Below are 20,975 nucleotides of genomic sequence, written 5' to 3' on the forward strand. Positions count from 1 at the left end.
GAGCATACATCTATCTGCTCCTACACACTCCTCAAGTGATGACATGGCTAACAGGATTGATCAGGAACAGCTTCTTGCAGAACCTCAAGCCAGGCTGCATCTCTGTAAGACTGTTTGTGTTTTCAAGAATAGCAGACTGTTTTCCTTACCCGCAGAATCTCCCTGGAGATATACGCTATCCAGTCTTCTTTCAGAGTATTCCCTTTTGTGTTCTTTACAAGGTCTGTGATAGAGCCTGCTCCACAAAACTCCATAACAAGCTGCAAAACAAGTATCAGCATTCAACCAACACTAAACAGTTCCCAGCTGTCTAGGCAAAGCTCAATAATCAGGTTGGAATATTGATTTGGGAAACCCTTGTGAAGCAGAGAATATAATTTATTTTATATCTCTGCCTGGAAAATGGATTCAAACCAAATGTCTTCAATGTGTGTCAGACATGTATGGAGTACATCTCACATTAGTTGCCACATTTTCAAGGACTGATTTAATCACTGTAATTTAATGCTAGGAATCTGGATTTGCTCAGCTATGCAAAATGCATTAGCATCAGCAGGAGAAAGACCACATCCAATGCTGAAGGAATAAAATTGATCACATCACTGTGACACTTTTTTTTAACTCTCATTTACTTATGGAATAATATGCACTGATGTCTGTACCCTGCCATTTCAAACCCAAACTTCAGTCCTCTAGAGGATGTAGATGAGGTGGGATGAGAAATGTAATGGGTGCAATTCTCAAGTGCAGCTTTCTTTTTTACAGCCACATGTTCTTACTGCTCAGCTGCCTTGCTCCCATGAAAGATGCTACTACCCATCTGGGAAATGGGAGGAAAAAAGTTACTTAAAAAGCAAATTCATTGCTAATAGCAAATCTTGGTCCAATCATTCTCTTAAGGATGCATGATGAGCCTATGTGATTCACGTATCTATCTGTTCAAACAAGCACCAAATTCTATTAGTTTGTCTTTCCATAATGTGATTATTTCTGTCATACTCAAACTATATCCAAATAGAAAAGACATATGAACATGTTTGAGAAATATCTGCTTACCCACAGTTGGTCATCATGTCCTGGAGGACTTTTCTTAATGAAAGCACCATAATACGTTGCAATATTTCTATGATGGGAATATTTCTTTAGCATATTAATCTCCAGTTTGATTTCTTCTTCTTCATCCTTTGGAAAAATAAAACAAAACAAAACAACCATGTTAAATACACCACATGTATTATTTATTTCCTCTTCTCTTTCACACAGAAGTTTTTTAAAAGTTCCATTTATACCACCATCACACTCAGTAAACACATACTACATTCATGACATCAAAACCCTGTTTATTCCCAAGTTTTCAGTAGTGGCAAAAAGCAAAAGAAGGATGCACCAGACTTCATCCAGTGATGGAGCAGAATAGGATCTGTTTAATAATCCTATGCTTGCAATACCTGAAATACAAAGCTAGCATGCTATTACTGTTCGTAACCCAGAGCACTAGAACACTGGACGCATCTGTGCATTTACAGCAGAGGAGCACTATTTTCATCTTCCTCATTTTTTTCCTTTAGTTTTGAAAATCACAACCACTTCTATTTAAACACCAGGCAGTGGCTCAATGCAGCCAGTTCACAGGATCACAGAAGATCATAGGATGTTAGAGGTTGGAAGGAACCTCCAGAGATCGAGTCCAACACCCCTGCCAGAGCAGGACCATAGAATCTAGCACAGGTCGCACAAGAATGCATCCAGATAGGTCTTGAAAGTCTCCAGGGAAGGAGAGTCCACAACCTCTCTGGGGAGCCTGTTCCAGTGCTCCATGACTCTCACAGTAAAGAAGTTCCTCCTCATGTTGAGGTGGAACTTCCTGTGCTGTAGCTTCTATCCAATGCCACTCATCCCATCACAAGGTGCAGCTGAGAAGAGCCTGTCCCCTCCCTCTTGACACCCAGCCCTCAGATATTCATAGATACTTAAGTCCCCTCTCAGTCTTCTCTTCTCCAGACTAAAAAGCCCCAGGTCTCTCAGCCTCTCCTCACAGGGCACATGCTCCAGTCCCTCAGTCATCCTCCCAGCCCTCTGTTGGACTCTCTCAAGTAGATCCCTGTCCCTCTTGAACTGGGGAGCCCAAAATCAAACACAATATCCCAAGTGAGCTCTCACTAAAGCAGAGTAGAGGGGGAGGAGAACCTGCCTCAATGTGCTGGACACTCTTCTTAAGGCACCCCAGGATCCCATTGGCCTTCTTGACCACAAGGGCACATTGCTGACCCATGATACCTTGTTATCCACACCAGGACTCCCAGGTCCTTCTCCACAGGGCTGCTCTCCAGCGGATCACTTGTACTGGTGCAGTTTATTATTCCTTCCCAGATGCAGGACTCTGCACTTATCCTTGTTGAACCTCATTAGGTTCCTTTCTGCCCAGCTCTCCAGTCTGTCCAAATCTCACTGCATGGCCACACAGCCTTCAGGTGTATCAGCCAAGCCTCCCAGTTTGGTATCATCAGCAAACTTGCTGAGCAGACACTGTCTGGCTGTCTGTCCACTCATCAATGTCATTGATGAAGATGTTGAACAGGACCAGACCCAGCACTGTTTCCTGGGGGACTTGCAAAAGCAAAGTTGGGGACTACAGGGTCCCACCTCAGTGCCAGCCTAGGGCTGATGCAGAAAAGCAAAGGTGGAGATCAGGAATTCCCCTCCTTCCTCCTCTTCCATCTGCCTTTGCAGAGGAAGAGCAAGTGCTTCAGGAAGAGAGGGCTGGAGCCTGGGCACGTAAACAGGATGCTGGGACACAAAAGCAGAGGAAGGATTTGCCCCGGCTCCCCCCACTTCAGTGGGGTGCCAAGCAGAGAGCAGCTCAGGTGAAAGGAAGGCAGCCCTTCAAATAGCTGAAATTGGTGACACAGTGTGACCACTTCTGACACACCCACAATCCATTTTTGAAGTGACAGTAGGACGTGTGACACGGAAGAATCCATGCATGTTTTGAGGTGATGTCTAAAGAGGCTGCCAGCATTTTGAGGAAAAGAAGAAGCAGACACCATCCTATCCTCAGCTCTCTCTTACCACACCTTGACAGTGAGAGCCTTCACCTAGCATCTCTGAAGCAACAAATGAAAGGGCAGCTGGCTTACCCCTTGAGGCACAATTTTTATTCGCTCCACAATTTTCTAAGGCTGTAAAATTGAATAAAAATGGGGGAATTTGTCTACCTTAAATTGATTCTGGGAAGAAACCAAAACCTCTGTTCCCTTGGGTGGCTGTCTGATGGAAACGGTAGCACGTATTTTGATTATCCTGTAATATCAAAGCTGATTACATGATAAAATTTTAAGCCTGAAACTTCCTTGCAATTTGTATCACGCTAGCAATCAAATATCCTATTCACGACATAAGCAGATGTTGATACTGAGTACATGTTAACTATTTGTGCACACTGGTATGCATGGCTTTATCAGAGGGAATCACCCTGTGCTACAAAGCAATTATTTCAAATACTCTTAACTGTGGCACGCAGTGCTTACTCATAAATTATTAGGGGAGAACTCCCAAAATGCACCAGGGATAAACTATTCTTAAATTTTCCCATGACACAGCTTTAAAAGAAGATACTGTGTATTTCTGGTAAATTGAATAAAATAGTAAAATAAATCTTGAAAATCAAAGTTCCCAGTGAACAGGAGCTCTGAGAGAGAGTTATCAGAACAGCTTTTTGAGCCAAAACTCAGTGCTCCCTCAGCTGCTTCTATTGTCTTTACTGTTGTGTGATTTTTAACTTATTTAGACTATATGCAAGAAAAGAGAGCAAATGCATGGTTATACAAGAAACTACCACACTGAACTTTGAATTTAGGTAAAAAAACTGTTAATAGGAGCTTTGTTAAACAATGTTTTTGGGACTTGATTGCTGATAGCTTAGTATGTATAATTGGATTAATCTGCTATTTTGTATGACTTTTTACATAAAAATTACTTCCTAACTTCAGCACATGAACACAATAGCTTTTATAATACAATGGGCAGGATGTCCTAAGGGTTGTTCATGTTTATCTATTGCAACAACAGCCAAACTTACAATGCTTAGAAACAGGATCTATTTCTGGGAAAAAAAAAAAAACACACCCAAAAAACCCACCCAACCACATACCCCCCAAACCTCCTAAAGACAAAATAACAACAAAAGGCGCACACAGACTTAGCAGACTGCAGGCAGTTACCACTTTCAGTTTTTCCTTGGGGCTCTGTCAAAGCACCTGCTCAATGGCCTGCAACAACCCCAATCATGTCCCATAGCTAAGGCCAGTAACAGTCAAAGTCCTATTTCAGCTGTCATTGAGCATTTGTCCACAATACAAATAGCATCCAAATTCCAGTCTACAAAAATAAATGGATTCAGTAATTCTTGCCAGGCTTTGGAGGACTCTACTCACTTAGTGTGGATCAATAACTCCCTGGCACTCAGTCCTGAAGACTTTGTGGCGACAGGAACTATCATGAGGATTAATCAGCACAGAGAAGGCTACAGTACCAGTGTGGTAAAGCAAGCTAAATAAAATTCGCCTAAAAAAAATTATTAAAAAAAAAATATAAAGGTGGCCAGACCAAAATTGTTCTATTCCGTATCGAGGAATGCTTTTTCCCAGGGTACAATTGATTTCATCCCAAATGTGGACATCTGAAAGAGGTCAAACAATGTGCACTCTGCCAGTGTTTACTTCTCCCCACTAACTACAAAAGGAAGATGAGGTCATTAGCCAAGATCCAGACACCAGGCTTGCAGATGTCTCACATCAGGGTGAGATGAATCCCACCTAAATATCTCACCGGATAAGACTGTTTCCGCACAGGTCTCTTTACAGACACACGTGCTGCAGGGATGACAGGCTGCAGCCTGCACCAGGGATCCTCTTATGAAGAGGGAGGTGTTTTTGGTGGCCATCCCAGAATTTGGACATGTGAGATTGCTTCAGGGACAGAAGGTCCTTCACCTCATCCCAACCAAACACGTGCTGCACCACCACCAGCATCAGTTCCTCCATTTGCAAAGGCACCAAGATCACAAAAGAGGAAAATTAAAACTGAATTAAGCAAGAGACTGTCATTCTCATGAAGGAATACAAAATGTACATCCTTTTTCTTGAAGGAGAGTGGCAGCTGGTGAGCCCTTCCTAGTGATTTTATGCAGCTGGCATCAATTACCACTTTAAGCTATTATCTGTGAATACAAACTCCCATTGAAACCTTCTTTGTCTGGCCTGTGAGAGGGCTGGTGTAAGTATTTTATACTTTTGCATTTGCTGCCTCTTTGTGACAGCACATCTGATTACCAGTAATTTTTGCAATAAGCTATATTTTGGCAAGACTCATGTGGCTAAATGAAGCTTGGAGAGGCTTTCCTCTCCCTCTCCATGGGTTTCCTTTCAGACATTAAATGGACATGTCAGCATCTCTAGGGATTTCTAACTGCAGTGTTTTTTTATCAAAATTACTTTGCCTGTAAGATCAAAAACCATGTATGACACCCAGACAGAAATCCACCTATGTGCACTAAGATAATTTCTAACGACTTGAATTAACACATTAAAAACAAAACCAGGCGTGTCATCTCTCTGCATGCCACCTAGTGGCACCCCATCAGCTTGCTTATGACTGCAGCACAAAATCGCAGCACTGTTTGCTCTTCCATTCATCACTGCATGCTAAAAATCAGATCTTTCCTTTCGCAAGGAGACAGCAAATCACTGACTTGTTATTTTCATTACATTACCAAATTGTAATACTTTAAGTATCTGAATAAGTACCTGACCACTGGAGAAACTCCCAGTCAAATGAAAAGTGTTTGAGCAGATTCACGTTAACAAATAGATCAGTTATGCTATTTCAGCATTTTTTCCACAGGTATTCCCCCCACATCATCATTACAAGAAAATTTTGCTTATTTATGCAAATTCTTCGAAGATGAGGAATTCAGAAGCACTTCACCAGACACTACGGTAGGGAGAGAGAAGGGAACTACAGCTCTGGAAGCGCTAGAAGCAAGGAGGGCATAACCGTAGGAAAAGATAAATCACTTCCTGCCTGCCCTGTTTTTATACACCTCCCTATGCATCAATGTCTAGGCGCCTCAGGAGACCAAGCAAAACACTCATGATCTAGCCCAGGACTGCAACTGGTATGAGACCTCTAGAAGAATCTGTCTCTGAGAAAAACACTTGGGTGAGTAAGGGGAAAACAATGCTGTTTCCCAAGCTCTATAGCAAAACAAAGGAATTTCAGGAGCAGAATTTTTAAATCCCCCCAATAAACAAACAAAAAAACCCAATAAACACCTAAAGGTGTAGCAAGGAAGTATCCTAGGGCATGTAAGCAGTGACTTTCCATCCACACTCCTCCAGGTAGAAAAGCTGCTCAACCACCTTTCTTTGACAGCTGCTGATTCTCTGGCCCTCTCCAGGCATGGCACAGCTCAGAGGGGAGAAACTCAAGACAATTTCAGAAGATTTCATTTACCTTAGTAAATGAAAGCAGAAACATGAATGAGAAAACACAGCCAAGCAAGGATCATGCAAGACCATATTCTGTGGTGAAGACAAAAGCACATTTACCTATCCCACCAGATGATTTACACACTGCCTCAAATCCCTTGCAGAGAAATACAAATCGATCCTTTCAGTAACTTTCCTTTTTGACACAAAAAATGAAACAGTGACAAACGTCAGCCCTCCCCACACAAACGGCAGCCAGTCATTTAATCCACAAAGAGGTGATTCATGAACTAACAGCACTCCCCAGCAGTGGAAATCTGAACACACAGGCAGAAGCAGGTAGGGAAAAAGGAATCCTCCAAGCTCCCATCCCTTTGCTTTCCCAATGCTGTTCACAAACCTCTGCCCACCTGTACCCACAGATCTGTACTGCCTGGGGAATGGCAGCTGGCAACACTTTACTGGGGGTTTCAGAGTAGGGTGAACTGCTGAGGATCATGAATTCCAGCAGCAGCACTGGGGAATCTGGGAATCTTTAAATCACAGGAGAGCTGAGATCTGTGTGGAGGGGCAGGCAGCAGCCTCAGCTCAGTGCTGGGATGAGGAAAGGGTCGAGTAACCCACAGAGACCTAATGCAGTGGAGAGGAAACTAGATTCCATTCAGTGACATCAAAATGATGACGACTTGGCCTTCCTTTCACCATCAACACACAAGTTGAAGAAAAGCAAAAAGACCACAAGAAACTCAGTGTAGTTTCCTTTCCACTTCCTCTCACGTATTAAAAAAAAATAAAAAGAGTCCTTAAAAAAACCATCTTCCTGGATAAATCAAGAAATCAAGAGACCAACTTTTGCAAACCACCATTCTCCTTGTATGTCACCTCCTCCCTCCTCCCTTCTCTCTGCACCCCAGACCTGGCCAGCATCCATTCGGAGCAGAATCTGTCCAGGATAGGGAAAGTCTGAATGGTGCCTAGCACAATAGGTGACCTTTTCTGGTGCTGGAATCCGTAATATATAAACTTGTTAATAAAGTTCTCACACATGAGGGAGATGTTTTGGCGAGAAGAGTTGGGGCAGTACTGCACACAGCTTGATATTTGAACTGTGAGCTGTGGTGCTGGCTCCAGGCAGGAAAGGAGGTTGCAGCTTTGGGAGGAACCTAACCACAAGAGCAATAAGACTCCTAGTGCTGGGCAAGTCCCTGCCAGTGCCTGCCAAGGTAGGAAGTTCGTGTAAAGCAGAGCAGCTTGCAGTACAGAGAGCACAACGTGGAGAAACACGATCCTCTTCAACACCACAATGGAGCACTGGAATTAGGAATTTGACATAAAATAGGTCTTAAAAGAAAATACTAAGCACAGGTTTCTGAGGAGGGAAAAAGTCTAAACCTTTTAAAACAAAAGACTTTAATCAAGACGTGCAGTAAACATTTAACAAGTCCATATAGTCACTCCTAAATTTTAACATAAAACTTTCTTATTACTGTCCCATCTTTCTTGAGAGTCTTTTACAGAGCCTTTAAGCTTTGTTACCCTCAAGCTGAAGACATCATGCAAGTTTATTTCCTCTCTGTCATCTTCTCACCCCTGGCATTCAGTGTGCCTGCACCACTTCACATGCAAGGTGTCTCTCTTTCATAGACCCCTTACCCAAAGACTTTTACCACCTTGGCATCAGCATGTTCATTTCTCCACACCCATCCTTCAACTCCTTCCCAAGCCCACACTTGTTCCAAGGTCTCCAGACTGTTCACCCTTAAGAAAACGCATCCGTCATGCCACATTCAGTGACAATGAAGGAGCAGTAGGCATCCAGCAAGCAGTGGCATGGGTGGTGAGCACTGCCCCACCACTCTTGTGAGGGCGCCTCTCAGACTTTGCCCCTTGTCTAAACACAGAGCTTGTGCAGATAAAACACTTCTGAAGTGCTTTCCATGAGCTTTCTGGAGCCCATCTTGTTACTGAGCTGCCCACCAGCCTGCAAGCTGCTCTGTTGTTGGCACAGAGCCATGCTGCCAGAAGCAGCAAATCAGCAACACTGCTCAGGCAGAGCGATTGCAGAAGATGGCTGTGATGCTTTTTCAAAGGTCAAAAAAGTCTTAGTTTTGTGAGAACTGGCTGCCAGAACAGTGATGTTCTTATGATCACATTTGGTTACCTTCAGCGGCCAGATTTCATCAAGCAGGTTAGAAACACACTTCCCAACACATGCAACACAGAGGCTGCTTTGTCTCCCCTTGGCACAACACCCTCTCTACTGCATGCTAAAGGCACCATCTGAAAACGACAGAAAATGAGCCAAATTGTTCACAAGAGTGCCATCGCTGGGGCTGCAGCCATAAAGCAACAATTAAATTAGCCGGACAAAAAAGCATGAGGGTGGGCTAGCTCTTAAGCAGGGTCCCAGCACTGCCTGAAGGAGCCTGTGTAGCAGCATTGTGCAGACAGAGAGAACGGAATCACGTGCAGGCAGAAAGAGCCAAAAACCACGTGAAGACAATACTTGTCTGTTGTCTCCCTCCAAGCCACCTCCTCTGCCAATCACTTTGACTACAGTATTTTCTTTCTTGCCTGATGTGCCCCTTGGTGCCTCTGCTAATCACTGAATGAGCTGTGTTGAAGGCACAGAGACTGCACCACTCCTGATATCCCCCAGTAAAACCCCAGGATGCCAGGGGCCTTCCAAAAACAACCAAGGGAGAAATGTCCTACAGGAAAATCCCTTCAAACCATCTCTAAGGCTAGTCCCTCAGTCCTGGTTGCGATTACTTAAAAGACTTCCCTGCTCAGATTGTATGCTTGTCCCAGCTACACAATTCAATTGTCCACCTTTATCGAGCCTAAATTATTTACAAGTTACACAACAAACTGGCCTTGTACTTCACAGCTTCAGAGCTCTCATAAAACAGGCAAGATTTAGTACCCTACTTCATTACTATTATTCACACTAAAAATGTCTGTGTTATTGCTTTAGTGAGTTATTTTCAATGAGGAATTAATTAATTACACGTACCACAGGTGCCGATAGGTACATCTTTATTTATTATAAAGGTTGCGCCGAAGCGCTGTAGGGCACAAAACCTGAAAGCAAGGCACAACCCCACAAGTTACCCAGAAGCCAAAAGCAGAGCCCGATCCCAAGTAAAGCACAGCCAACTTGCCCTAAACACTCTATAAGAAACACGGCGGTACCAAAGACCACTGTGCTGGTTTGAGGCCAGCCAGAACATCTCTTGCCCTGAAAGGGACAAAAGAATGACACTCACACAAACGGATTGGAGAGTGATGGAAAGTTTAAATGGAAAAGCGATTCGTGAAACTACAGAAAACTACACAGCATAGTGGCAAAGAACATCCTAAAGCATACAGAGTCCCTTACATAGTACCCAGAGGCTTCCAATCCTTCCCTTCTCCCCACCTGAGGGGTAAACCCAAACCCCCAGGGCTCTTTCTTCCCCCTCCCACTGCTAGGCAAGTCTCAGGCTGGCCAGGTCTGAGACTGCCCCCCCTCCATTCTCCTCCTGGCATTAGGCCTAGACAGGCCTAAGTGGCCTTGAGGATACTCCCCCGGCATTACCCGATAAGAGAGGACATCTCCCACGGGGGCAGAGAGAGAAGAAAGAAATGGTGGAGAGGACCACCTCCCATCTGGGTGGGTATCCCCGCAACACCAGACCTTGTCTTTGTCAGATCAGAGAAGCGGCAGAACCTCGCCAGTAGCGATCTCAAGTTTATGGGTCCCGCGTTCTGTGACGTCAGGCCAAGACATCACCGGAGGCTGGGTCACAGAGCCAAAGCCCCTCCCATACTTTGCAATCATCTTATGTAACTCCTCACCCTATGCTCATGCTTGCAGCCTGCTCAGGGGGTCGTACATCCCTTGCCCAGCAATAACCTTCCTCATCTTCATCTTCCTCAGGTCCATTAGTGGTCAAACGAGGGCTTGAAGGTCTTTTGCAGTTAGCTCAGGATGTCAACACATTCAATACATTTCCATCCCCGCTTAGTTTTATAAACAGAGGAACCTACAGATATGTGTTATTCGTTACTCTTATCATGCGCCTGGGGGCTTCTGATCAAACACCAAGTATTCCCAGGCACCCCCAGGCAGCTGGGTACAAACACCAATTATTCCCAGGCAGCCCTCGGCAGCTGGGTACTTCTAATCAAACTCCAATTAACTCTTCCCTGCTAGAGATACACAGTTCTATACCCGGTTTCAGGTTTTTTTTCCTCATCAGAACAAGCCCTTGCTAGCAGGTATGAAAAGTACTCCTGAGTGTGAAACAAAGAAATTAAAACAGTTTCCTCTGTGCAAAGCACCAAGTTCAGAAGAGACATAGATGCTGGAGAGAAAACAGGCTTATGCACAAAGCCAAAAAGTTGCACAGCTTCTCTGCTTCCAGCCTCAGTGTCCACTTGACACCAAGGAAAGCAGCAGAGCAGCAGAGCCAGTGGAGGTGTTTGCCTGCCACTTGGCCTCTGCTCTCCCCGGGCAGTGTGAAGCTCCAACACACCCACATGGAGGGCAGATCTCCTTCCCAAAGGAAATCAGCACATGGGTTCCCCCCTGCATGTGCAGTCCAGACACTACAGAGACACAGTTTGGACCTGGAAGGTGGAGAAGCCTCCCGAATGCTGCAGGTTTGATGCAGATGGACAGATTCAATGAGAAACTAAAGGTTTAATGAGAAACTAAAGCTGGTTTGAGACCAAGCTTTCAAAGGAGTCAGGCAGAAGGCACAATTCTGAGAGAGAAAAGGAAAGGCTGAAATGACTGAAAGTGGATTTTCCCCATACCAAATGCCACACAGAAGCTGTTTTAGCAAAATTCAAGCTGGGAAGGTAAAATGCATTAAAAACAGCAATTCAGGCAAAACGTGAATGTTCTTCTAGTACATACATCATGAAAACCTGTAATTATATGAAGACACTTATTTCCTTGCAGACAGATTTGATCAGTATACACCCTCACATGCACACTGACCAAGAAGTCCGGCAGATTAATAGGGCAGAGGGATTCACATACAACCCCTCTTCCATTTTGTACACTGAATTGAACCCTAATGCTAAAACACTAACAAAACACCCCAACAACTCACAATCACGAACCCAAAAGCTGTAACCACACACACCTGAACAGGAACACAATAAAGGAGAAGAAGGAAAAGTACTCCCTCCGGGGTGTTTCTTCATGGCTATTTTACATAGGAACCTTTATTGAAAAGAGATGAGTCTGGAGAAGAAGCTGACAACACATTCAGAAGCTCCATCACATGCCACAATTTTTTTGCCCAACAGTGATGGAGGGCTTGGCACTGCTCAGTATGTAGTATGATTTAGGCCAAGAGCAAACACACAGATTTATGAAGCTGAGGGAGTAGACTAGCAATAGTACTCAAAAATCAATTCAATGTGAAAAAATAAATTTAAAAATTATAAAAAATACATGTGAGTCTGAACAAGCACCACCACAACTGCCAACAGTGAGCAGCTGGCAGCCATGAAACAAGTACCTCACACTTCCCAGAGGCACAGTCCTAGCAGTGACCCTCACCCTCCCCCAATGGGATGAAATCTCATTTCAGTGAAGAGAGCTGTGTTCACCTGAACAGGAACCTTTCTCCCTCCACGCTAAATTGCAGGCATGCAGAGCAGCTATGCTCCAGGCTTAGGCTTCAGCACAACAACTACATGCCTAAAATTAAACAGGATGGATCTATGCTTTGGTCACTGGCAGCATCAATGGCTAAGGCAAATAAACAGCCTCTGGAAGACTGCAACTGTTATTACCGACTTCAGCTTCTGAGACAAATCAACTGGTAGTTGGAAGAACACATCGCTAATCCCTCAGCTGTCCACATTCCCTAAGTCTTCTAGGCTTTAATTAAGCAAACCCTCCTCATTAAAATGTTACTAGTGCTGCATTTTTTCTTTCCAAATATTTAAAACTCTGTCTGCAACAAACAGACCTGCACTTTGTCAGAAAATGAGCACTAAGAAAAGCCTTGAAACCAAAATCACAGCATTTCCTTTACAGTCCACCACTTCACTTCTATAAAGTGACACACTTCACTTAGCCCATTTGCTATGAAGAGATAGACTTAACGCTTCTTTTCTAAAGTGGTGTAACTCAGACAGAGGTACACCTGCCAAATCAAATGACATCTAACAGACAGTCACCACATCCCCAAACACTGAAGATAATATGTTGGCTTAGGAGCTTGTATCCATGTTTAATGGCTGCTGTACATGCTGCTAGTTATCTGTGCTCTGATTTACACCCACAAAAGGAAAACTTCATATTCTGGGCTACACTACAGACCCAAAAAAACTCCTTGTCAGCAAGCACTAGTGTGAGATCATGATCTGTCTTATTCAACACAAGCTTTCTTTTGTGAAGCAGCCAAAATATGTAAATTACCCAGAAATAAAAGGAATCGTCCAATCTGTACATGGGTCTTACAAGCATGATTGAATGACAACAGTGCAAGTGCACAAGTCTTTACAAGTTTTAATTTCAAGTAATCTTTGCCTAAAGGTTAAACACTTTAGCTCCTCTGGTCCAGTATTAGTCACCGCTCAGCTTCTGTCAGTAATCTGCAGCCTTCTCCCTTTCCTTGTGCAGAGAAAGTACTGCAAAGAGAAAACTCAAGGTGTGAACAGGGAGGACCCAAGAGGTTCAAAGGCCCACTGCTCCCACCAGACAAGGGGCAAGGAAAGCTGCAACATCATCCCACTGTATTGTGTTTGAGAAACAGGCTTAATATACACCATCTGTGCAGACCATGGGTGGGGTGAGGAGAAAGGAGGAGACCTGACCAAGCCTTACAGGCTTGTCAAACTCCATTTTGACTTCTAAAAATATCCCAGAAAATACCTTCACTTTCTTTCACTGACACTAAATGCAAAGGTTGCTGCGAAAGCTAGCAGGAGAAAACTTGCTTCTCTTCCCTTTGCTACCATCTCCGCCTTCTCTTCCTTCTCTCTTCAGTTTGGTGAGAATTGCTCTTCCCAGCAGCAACAGAGCAGGTAAGTAGCTATGAAACAGTCAGCCCTACACACACCCAGAGAGATACCCTGTTGAATCCCTCAAACCACTTGCTTCTTCCCAGGGAGGAAGTGGCTCCTTCTGCAAAGGGCAGACCCAGGCTTGTGACTGATGGCAGACCCGGGTTTCTGCTCTTCCACATTCTTTTGCAGCATTCCTGAAAACTACAACCCAGCAGCTTTCAGGCTGAAAAAGCAGCACCAAGCTCAGCTACTTACTCTGTGGGAATAAACAAAAGATAAATAACTAGAAATACATGGGATGAGAGTAGCTTTTCTGGACCAAAGATCTCTTCAAATTGCTTGTTCATGTAAAAATAAGATCAACACTTACAACCCAAAGGGTTTACAAATCAGGAAGGAATATGGGTATTATATTTTACCTCTAAATTACACTTGTGCTCAGAAATACAACTCTTTTTTTTTTTTAAAAAGGAAATCCATTACAGAATGATTTACAGCTGACTGACAAGATGATGATGATGACTCTGCAATTATCAGGTCCAATCATTCAAATTACAATTTACCACCAGACATACAAACTACTTGATTCACAGCTAACATCTTCTTCAGCACACTCTAGGTCCTTCCTAAAGTAAGAGAAAAACTCTAGCAGTAACAGACAAATGTGGCTACTGATGAGAGGAATTCAGGACTGTCTGCAAGGAGCAAGTTTCTGTTTATGTTAGTGCCAAACCCTTTCAGAGGACAGATGACAACCATGCGTTCCAACCAAAAGGCTTATTTTTAAATTATAGGAACAGCTGTTAGACAGGTACAAAGGTACAGCCACGTCTGGGCACGTGTGATAAGTGAGTTCTTTATAAAACCAGTTGCTGAGGTTTTTATTTTCTTTAGTAGATTAATGCTGACTTATGCACAGCATTTAAAATGACCCTGCACTGCCAAATCTCTATAAAGGCTGTGCACTTTAGTGTACAAGTAAGTGCACTTGGCATTATGCCACTATGTACAAAATCATTTTCATGCAGCTGCCAGCAGAAGGGAACTATATTCTTGGACCAGATGTTTTTGTTGTCAGTGCTGCCAAGCACGCCTGGAAAGCTCACAGCTGAGTGGTGCTGCAGGAGTGAATTAACAATGAACAGAGCCACAACAAGCTTGCGTCCATCTATCAGATGCGGCATCAGTCCCCTTTCCCCCTTCCTCCCCCTCTCTGAGCAAGGAAGCTGCCTATAGCCAGCTAGTTATTTACCTACCAGAGAAGAAAAGCCCTTCTGCCTCTGTCAGGACAAATAAAAGCACCAAATACTTGCAGAAAATACTATACCCCAGCTGCACTTAGCCAGGCAGGTGACAGAGAGATTACATTAACAACCAAGAAAACAGGACTAGAGAAAATATAAATGGTCCTAATACTGCACTGCATGTTCAGTTTTGCTGTTGGGCTGTGAACAGGCTTGTATTTACTAAATGGCATTTCACCTCAAAAATCAGAGCTGCTATGGCATCTCACTCTCATGTAAAAACAAACAGCTCAGATCCCAGCACAAGTGTCTCGCTGTTGAGCTTAAACCCTGAGAGTGCTGGCAGGAGTCTGGGGAAAGAAGTCTAATTCCTGACAGCAACTCCCAGTGAGGCTTGGCTGCTCTTTACCCCACACTGCCTCCATGCTGCAAAGCAGGAGCTCCCTGCTGCCTTGCCCTGCCTTTCACAACTGCAGCCCAACTAAGCAGAGGGGACCCTTGGGGCTACGGGGTATCGTTAGCTGCTTAAAATTGCATATGCACAGCAGGCAGAAAGCAGTCTAAACAGAACAGGGGAGCCAGGCGCCCACACGCGGGTGCTGATAAGTGAGGTTTACTCAATCCAAAACTCTTCCCTGACAGGCCTAAAGGGAAAGACCTTATAACTACATTTCACTATCTGAAGGGGACCTACAGGAAGGCTGGGGAAGGATTTCCTTGAAGGCCTTGTACTGACAGGACAAGGGCCAATGGTTTTAAACTGGAGCAGGGCAGATTTAGGTTGGACATAAGGAAGAAATTCTTTACAATGAGAGCAGTAAAATACTGGAACAGGTATGTGATTAAGGTCCTGTCCCTGGAGACATTCAAGATCAGACTTGATCTGGACTTGGGCAGCCTGATCTAGTTAGAAGTGTCCCTGGGGGTATAGGGGGGTTAGACAAAATGACCTCTGAGGGTCCCTTCCAATCTGATGCAATCTGTGAATCTAAATCAACCACAATATTTGCAAAAGAAACCAGGCCACCCTACCCAGAGAGAAAAAACACCTGGTACCACGCAGGGAAGAGGTAGAAGCACATCTGCCTCCCCATTCAGGCTGAAGCCCTCCACAAGGCGGCCAAGGGCAACATTGCCCCTTCAGGTTTGTGGTGAGGGGATTGCTTCTTTGTTGATTCCACTCACTGGGCATCTCAGGTGTTCAAAGCAGAAGGTGGCAGAGAAGGGATGCATGTGTGTTGTGAGCCTGCTGGGAGCTGCTTTGGGGCCTCTTTTCTCAGACAGGCAGGTCAAACAGCTCAGCTCCTGTACCACAAACCACTGCTACAATGCAACACTCAGTAACCTGACAGTGAGTGAAATAAATGCAGGCACAGCATGCTTTATGAAAATCCTCCTATACAGGAACAATCTGACTTCTGTCATTTTGGTTTCCCCAGCCTGCAGCAGCAGCTGCGTCTCCTGTGTCACACACGGTCCAAGTCTGCCCAGCTACACTCACCAGCCAGTGTCTGCAAGGGAGCTGCGCTCACCTCCAGCACCCAGAGCAGCACCTTCCTTAAAGACAAATTCAAAAGTACATTTAAAAAACAAAAAGCCAAAAGAGAAGGCCTTTCTTGTCCCAATAGATAAATGCCTGTCTTCTGAGGGATTTTTCCCATGAAACAAAAGTAATGCTATCACCAGAGGGTCTCAGGGGAACAAGATTCATAAGCAGGAAAAAGCCTGTAATTCTGTTCTCTGGGTGTTCACCCCAAGAGATATTAGAACTTTTTTTACTACATGCTAGTCCCATAACTTGACAAAGTGACAGTCTGAAAAAAATCTGCTCTTAATCACAGTGACTTCAAACCAAACAAAGAACAATTATCCCAGTCAAAGATGGGGGTGGGAGGGCTTTACATCTGAAGGAGGAAATTTGGATTGTTTGAAGAGCTTCAAAATTCAGGAGGATATGTTTTAAGGCTCTGGATTTGCTCAGAGCAAAGCTGTGTGACAACGAAGTCATACACAAAGGGACGGGCTGCAGCAACCCTGCCAGTAAGACAAGGATCCATCAGTTGGTTTAGAAACATTACCAAGCAGCATGGAAGCAGCAGAAATCACACACAGAGCAAATCAGACGTCTCCAATAGCTGGAGAGAGGCAGCTAAGTGAAAGACCATGTGTTGTGAAGGTCAGCTTCTGCCAGACTACAGGCATCTAAACAAAGCCTGTCACGGCTGGAGTCTCCTCTCCTGCGGTTACTGCAACTTCATTCCTCCAATGGGCACATGGACAAATCCCAAAGCACAGTCAAAAAGGAAAGCCTCAGAGAAACTGCTTGTTAAATTAGTAAACTGGCAACAAATGATGCTCGGCTAGATAAAGCCTTCAGCTGTACTCTGGCTGGCATGAATTAAAAAGCAAGGACAGGGGGTGCAGAATGGGAAAAGGAAGAATATGAGGCTATTATAAAGACAGCAAAACATAGTAATAACTACAAAATTAAGTTCTAAGGTTATGAGTGCTTGCTTTTATTTAAAAAAAGAAAAACAACAAAACCACACAACAAAAAAAGTCTCCACAGATCAGCTCCATCTGTAGTCTTTGAGCACTAGAGGTTTCTGCCAAAGTGATCAGTAGCAAAGAGCTAGCATTTGTCTTTGAATCACAGCCGTTATGTGTTCCAGCTTTCCCACACCATGGAGAGAAATTGGAGGCACTCACAATTCTCCCTGGGCTAATGCTGAGTTGCTGATCCAAAGCACAAGGGATGACGGCAGTGCATGTGTGCTGCTGTATACAAAGGCAGGGCACAGTGGAAAGAAGGACATCGATGCTTTTCATGACCTATAGACCTGAAAGTGAGCTTGGCAAACCCCTTCATAGAATCCTAGAATAGTAGGGGTTGGAAGGGACCTCATCTAGTCTAACCGCCCTACTAGCACAGGTGCACCTAGATCAGGTTTTACAGGAACGTGTCCAGGTGAGTTTTTAAAGCCTCCAGAGAAGAAAACTTCATAACCTCTCTGGGCAGCCTGTTTCAGTGCTCCATCACCCCCAAAGTAAAAAGGTTTCTCCTTAAGTTCAAAAGAAATCTCCTGTGTTCCAGTTGGTACCTGTTTCCCCTTGTCCTATCAGTGGCCACCACTTGGAACAGCCCAGCCCCATCCTCATGACTTCCATTCTTTAGATATTTATAGATACTTAAGATCTCCTCTCAGTCTTCTCTTCGCCAGGGTAAAGAGCCCAAGGTCTCTCAGCCTCTCCTCGTAAGACATCCAGCTAAGGTTGTCTTTCATACAATACAGCCCTTATTCCCTCACGTCCTTGGTTCATGAGTAGACACTTCTCCACAAGAGCCACAGCATGTACAACCATGCAATAGTCACAAACCGGTTTCAGACACCTCTCCCTAACACTGACATCACAGCGCTAGCGGAGAGAACAGGCATGTGTCTGCACACTCTGACAACCTGCAACTCCCAGCCACTTCCCTTTGAGGGAAGTTAGCTGCCTATCAACCCTACTCCTGGAGGGCTAGGTAAGGCCCTGTTTTACCATTTGTCTTGTAAATATGACTAAAAGAGAAAGGTAAGAGTGAAAAAAACCCAACTACGAAACAAGCCCTCTAAATGGAAGATGCAGAAAAAACACTGAAGCTATATTCATCCCATGCATTACCAAGATGTAGATAAGACCAGTAGAAGAAATATCTTTTTTCCCTAAAAAAAATTTCTTTTCAGTCTCCATCCACTTCCAGATCCAGCACTGCCTCAGGAATGCTACTGTGTCAGACAATTTGTCCTATTAAAGTACAACACTCTGCCCAAACTCACTGACTTGCATTCTTGTCATCAACCAGCCGTAAGAAATTCACCTATTGTAGAACTAGCCATATATTTGTTATGCATCATATACATTAAAAATTAGCATTGTTTCCTGCAGTAAAGTCTGCTCTAACACCTTATATCTCTTAAGACCATTTTATTGCCAAAAAACCTGCTGATTTAAATCACATCTCACTAGTATCTGGAGGAAGAAAGAGTGATATTCAGTGAATTAGCAATGGTACCACACAAGCATACACAGCAAGGGCAGGCTAGGCTTTTGATTCCAGACTTCACTTAAAGCAACAGATGTCTTTCAGAGGTAGATTTACTTTGGTTACCTAGATTAGCCAACTAAAGGGTTGTTTTCTTTTGCTATTTGCTAACCAAAGCACCACTAAATTCAGGATTAACAAAGTTCTTTGCCTGCAAATATGAGCCACGCTCCAAAATGTGGTTATCCTAAGCCAGTTTCCCACAGGTCATCAGATCAGTGGCTGCTGGCATCACACATCCTCAGCACAAGCTTTTGGCTCCACCATTGGAACCAAGCTCGTCACCCAGAAATTCCTTGCTCTGACACTATCCTGAACATTGGATTTCAGAATGACAATAAATGGTATGGAAACGGTCCAAAGCAGAAAGTGAAGCAATTTCTGAAGCAAGCAAACAGACTAAAAATAGCCTGCTTACACAGTGGAAAGAATCAGAGGGTGGGGGAATCCCTGCAGAAATCTTTATGCTCCATTCTTTACTCCTAAATCTGCAGGTGTGGAGCACTACAAACAGTCTCTCAGCAACTGTCACAGGTTGCTGAAGAAGATGGGCTGGGCTGTTGGAAAGGTGCTGCAACCAGCTTTCCTCCCAAGTTCACAATGCAGAGGGATGGCTGAAAGAGCGTGGTTCCCCAGCCTGAGGAATGCTGCTGCTGCCGGCCAGCTCCCAGCTTCTGCCTCTCCCATTCCCTGCCCTGCCTGGCCTCTTTCACTCACCCCCCAGCCAGCTTTGGCTCGGTGAAAATAGTAGAGAGCTAATCTGTATTTAAAAAAATAAACACATAAATACTTCTTTGACAATGGAGCTCTCTGAAGTGCAGTAGCAGCTAGACATTGAACTGGCTTTATTGTACTGTAAAACCACTTCTCAAGGGACAAGTAAATAGAAAACAGGGAAAACCCACAGGCACCTATTCAAGGAGGAAGCACTGCTATCACCGTAGGATACCATCTCCTTTCTGTCCTGCCAATGGGAGAAAGCTTTTCCTGAATTTACATGCCCGTTGGTTTGCATTTGTAGGCAGGGGAAAGAGAATGAGTTCTGCATTTAAGTGCTGTCCCATTCGTTTTTACAAGAACCGTGCAAATTCTTAACAATTTGTTGGAAATCAAGACTAGGTTGGGTAGATTTCCTAAACTCCTTTAACTAGAATTGAGGAGTAGTAAGAGTTCTGAAATAAGAATCAGTCTCACACTCTGGGACTCACATTTGAGTGACTTGTTTGACAATGCAGCCTGCTCTGATCTATAAATCAGTGTAACTCTATCATTTTAAAATTGACTCAAGGCTTTGCATTTAAACAAAGTATGGCAAAGTGGCACAGCACGAAAAGCAAAAAAGAAAAATTCAGAGTGAAAAATGACAAACTCATTTATAAAAACAGGTTTGACTCACAGGTTCAGAGCAAACAAACATCAGTACATTCTAGAGAAAAGGCCAGTGAGGTAAAATATGCAAGAGAAAAATAAAGCCCTCCTTAATGGTGCTGCCTTTCCATCACTCTTTCCACAGCAGTGACTCATGGCTGCCTGCAGCCCTGTCCAGGAGGACAGGTTAGCACAGGGGTAGCCAAGCAACCAGCAGCCGTCCACAAGGAGGGATGCTTGCTCTCCCTTCTGCACATGGTCTGTTTGCTTAGTTACATCTCCTTTGGTAAAATATTCTGTAAAACAAATTAATTTTCAGGAATCATGGGCACTCTCCTTTCTTGTTCTCACATGCATAGCCATGGTGCTTCGCCAGGCTGGTAACAGTTACCTGAAGGTCCATGGGCTGATGCATTTACACCAGGATTAGTTCTTACCATCTCTACAATTCAGTCCAGGAAGAAGGAGCTACAGTGTAAAATATCCCTGCCCTAGGAAACAGCACAGAAGTACCTCATACACCAACTGACATGCAAAACAACCCTAAGAGATGATTTCTGGAACTGACTCCTCCACTATGAGAGAGGGATTCTTGTGAAGGCCCACATCATCCTGCAGAACTAGGTGCAGAAGAGAGCAGGCTGTTGAGCTCTCTCCATGCCTTCTGCACCAGCGATGCACTGGCTAAAAAAACTACTATTTTACCTGGTGGACATGAAGTAAAACACAGCATGAATGTGCTTGCTCCCCACACCAGATCAGTAGCTGCCT

At 44.1% G+C, this 20,975-nt stretch overlaps 1 protein-coding gene across 28 annotated transcripts in view; it reads right to left on the bottom strand.

Moving 5' to 3' along the window:
* MAP4K4 (mitogen-activated protein kinase kinase kinase kinase 4) overlaps positions 1 to 20,975 on the bottom strand; it is a 171,823-nt gene that overhangs the window by 61,250 nt on the left and 89,598 nt on the right. For all 28 annotated transcript variants that reach the window (XM_054388490.1, XM_054388630.1, XM_054388648.1 and 25 more), the window contains exons 4-5: positions 1,057 to 1,182; positions 150 to 260 (exon numbers count right to left, since the gene is read on the bottom strand). In XM_054388490.1, coding sequence (XP_054244465.1) covers positions 150 to 260; positions 1,057 to 1,182 — 237 coding nt within the window. The remainder of the gene's footprint in view (positions 1 to 149; positions 261 to 1,056; positions 1,183 to 20,975) is intronic.

The sequence above is a fragment of the Indicator indicator genome, chromosome 1 (genome assembly GCF_027791375.1).
Source record: "Indicator indicator isolate 239-I01 chromosome 1, UM_Iind_1.1, whole genome shotgun sequence".
In the NCBI taxonomy this organism is placed as follows: Eukaryota; Metazoa; Chordata; class Aves; order Piciformes; family Indicatoridae; genus Indicator; species Indicator indicator.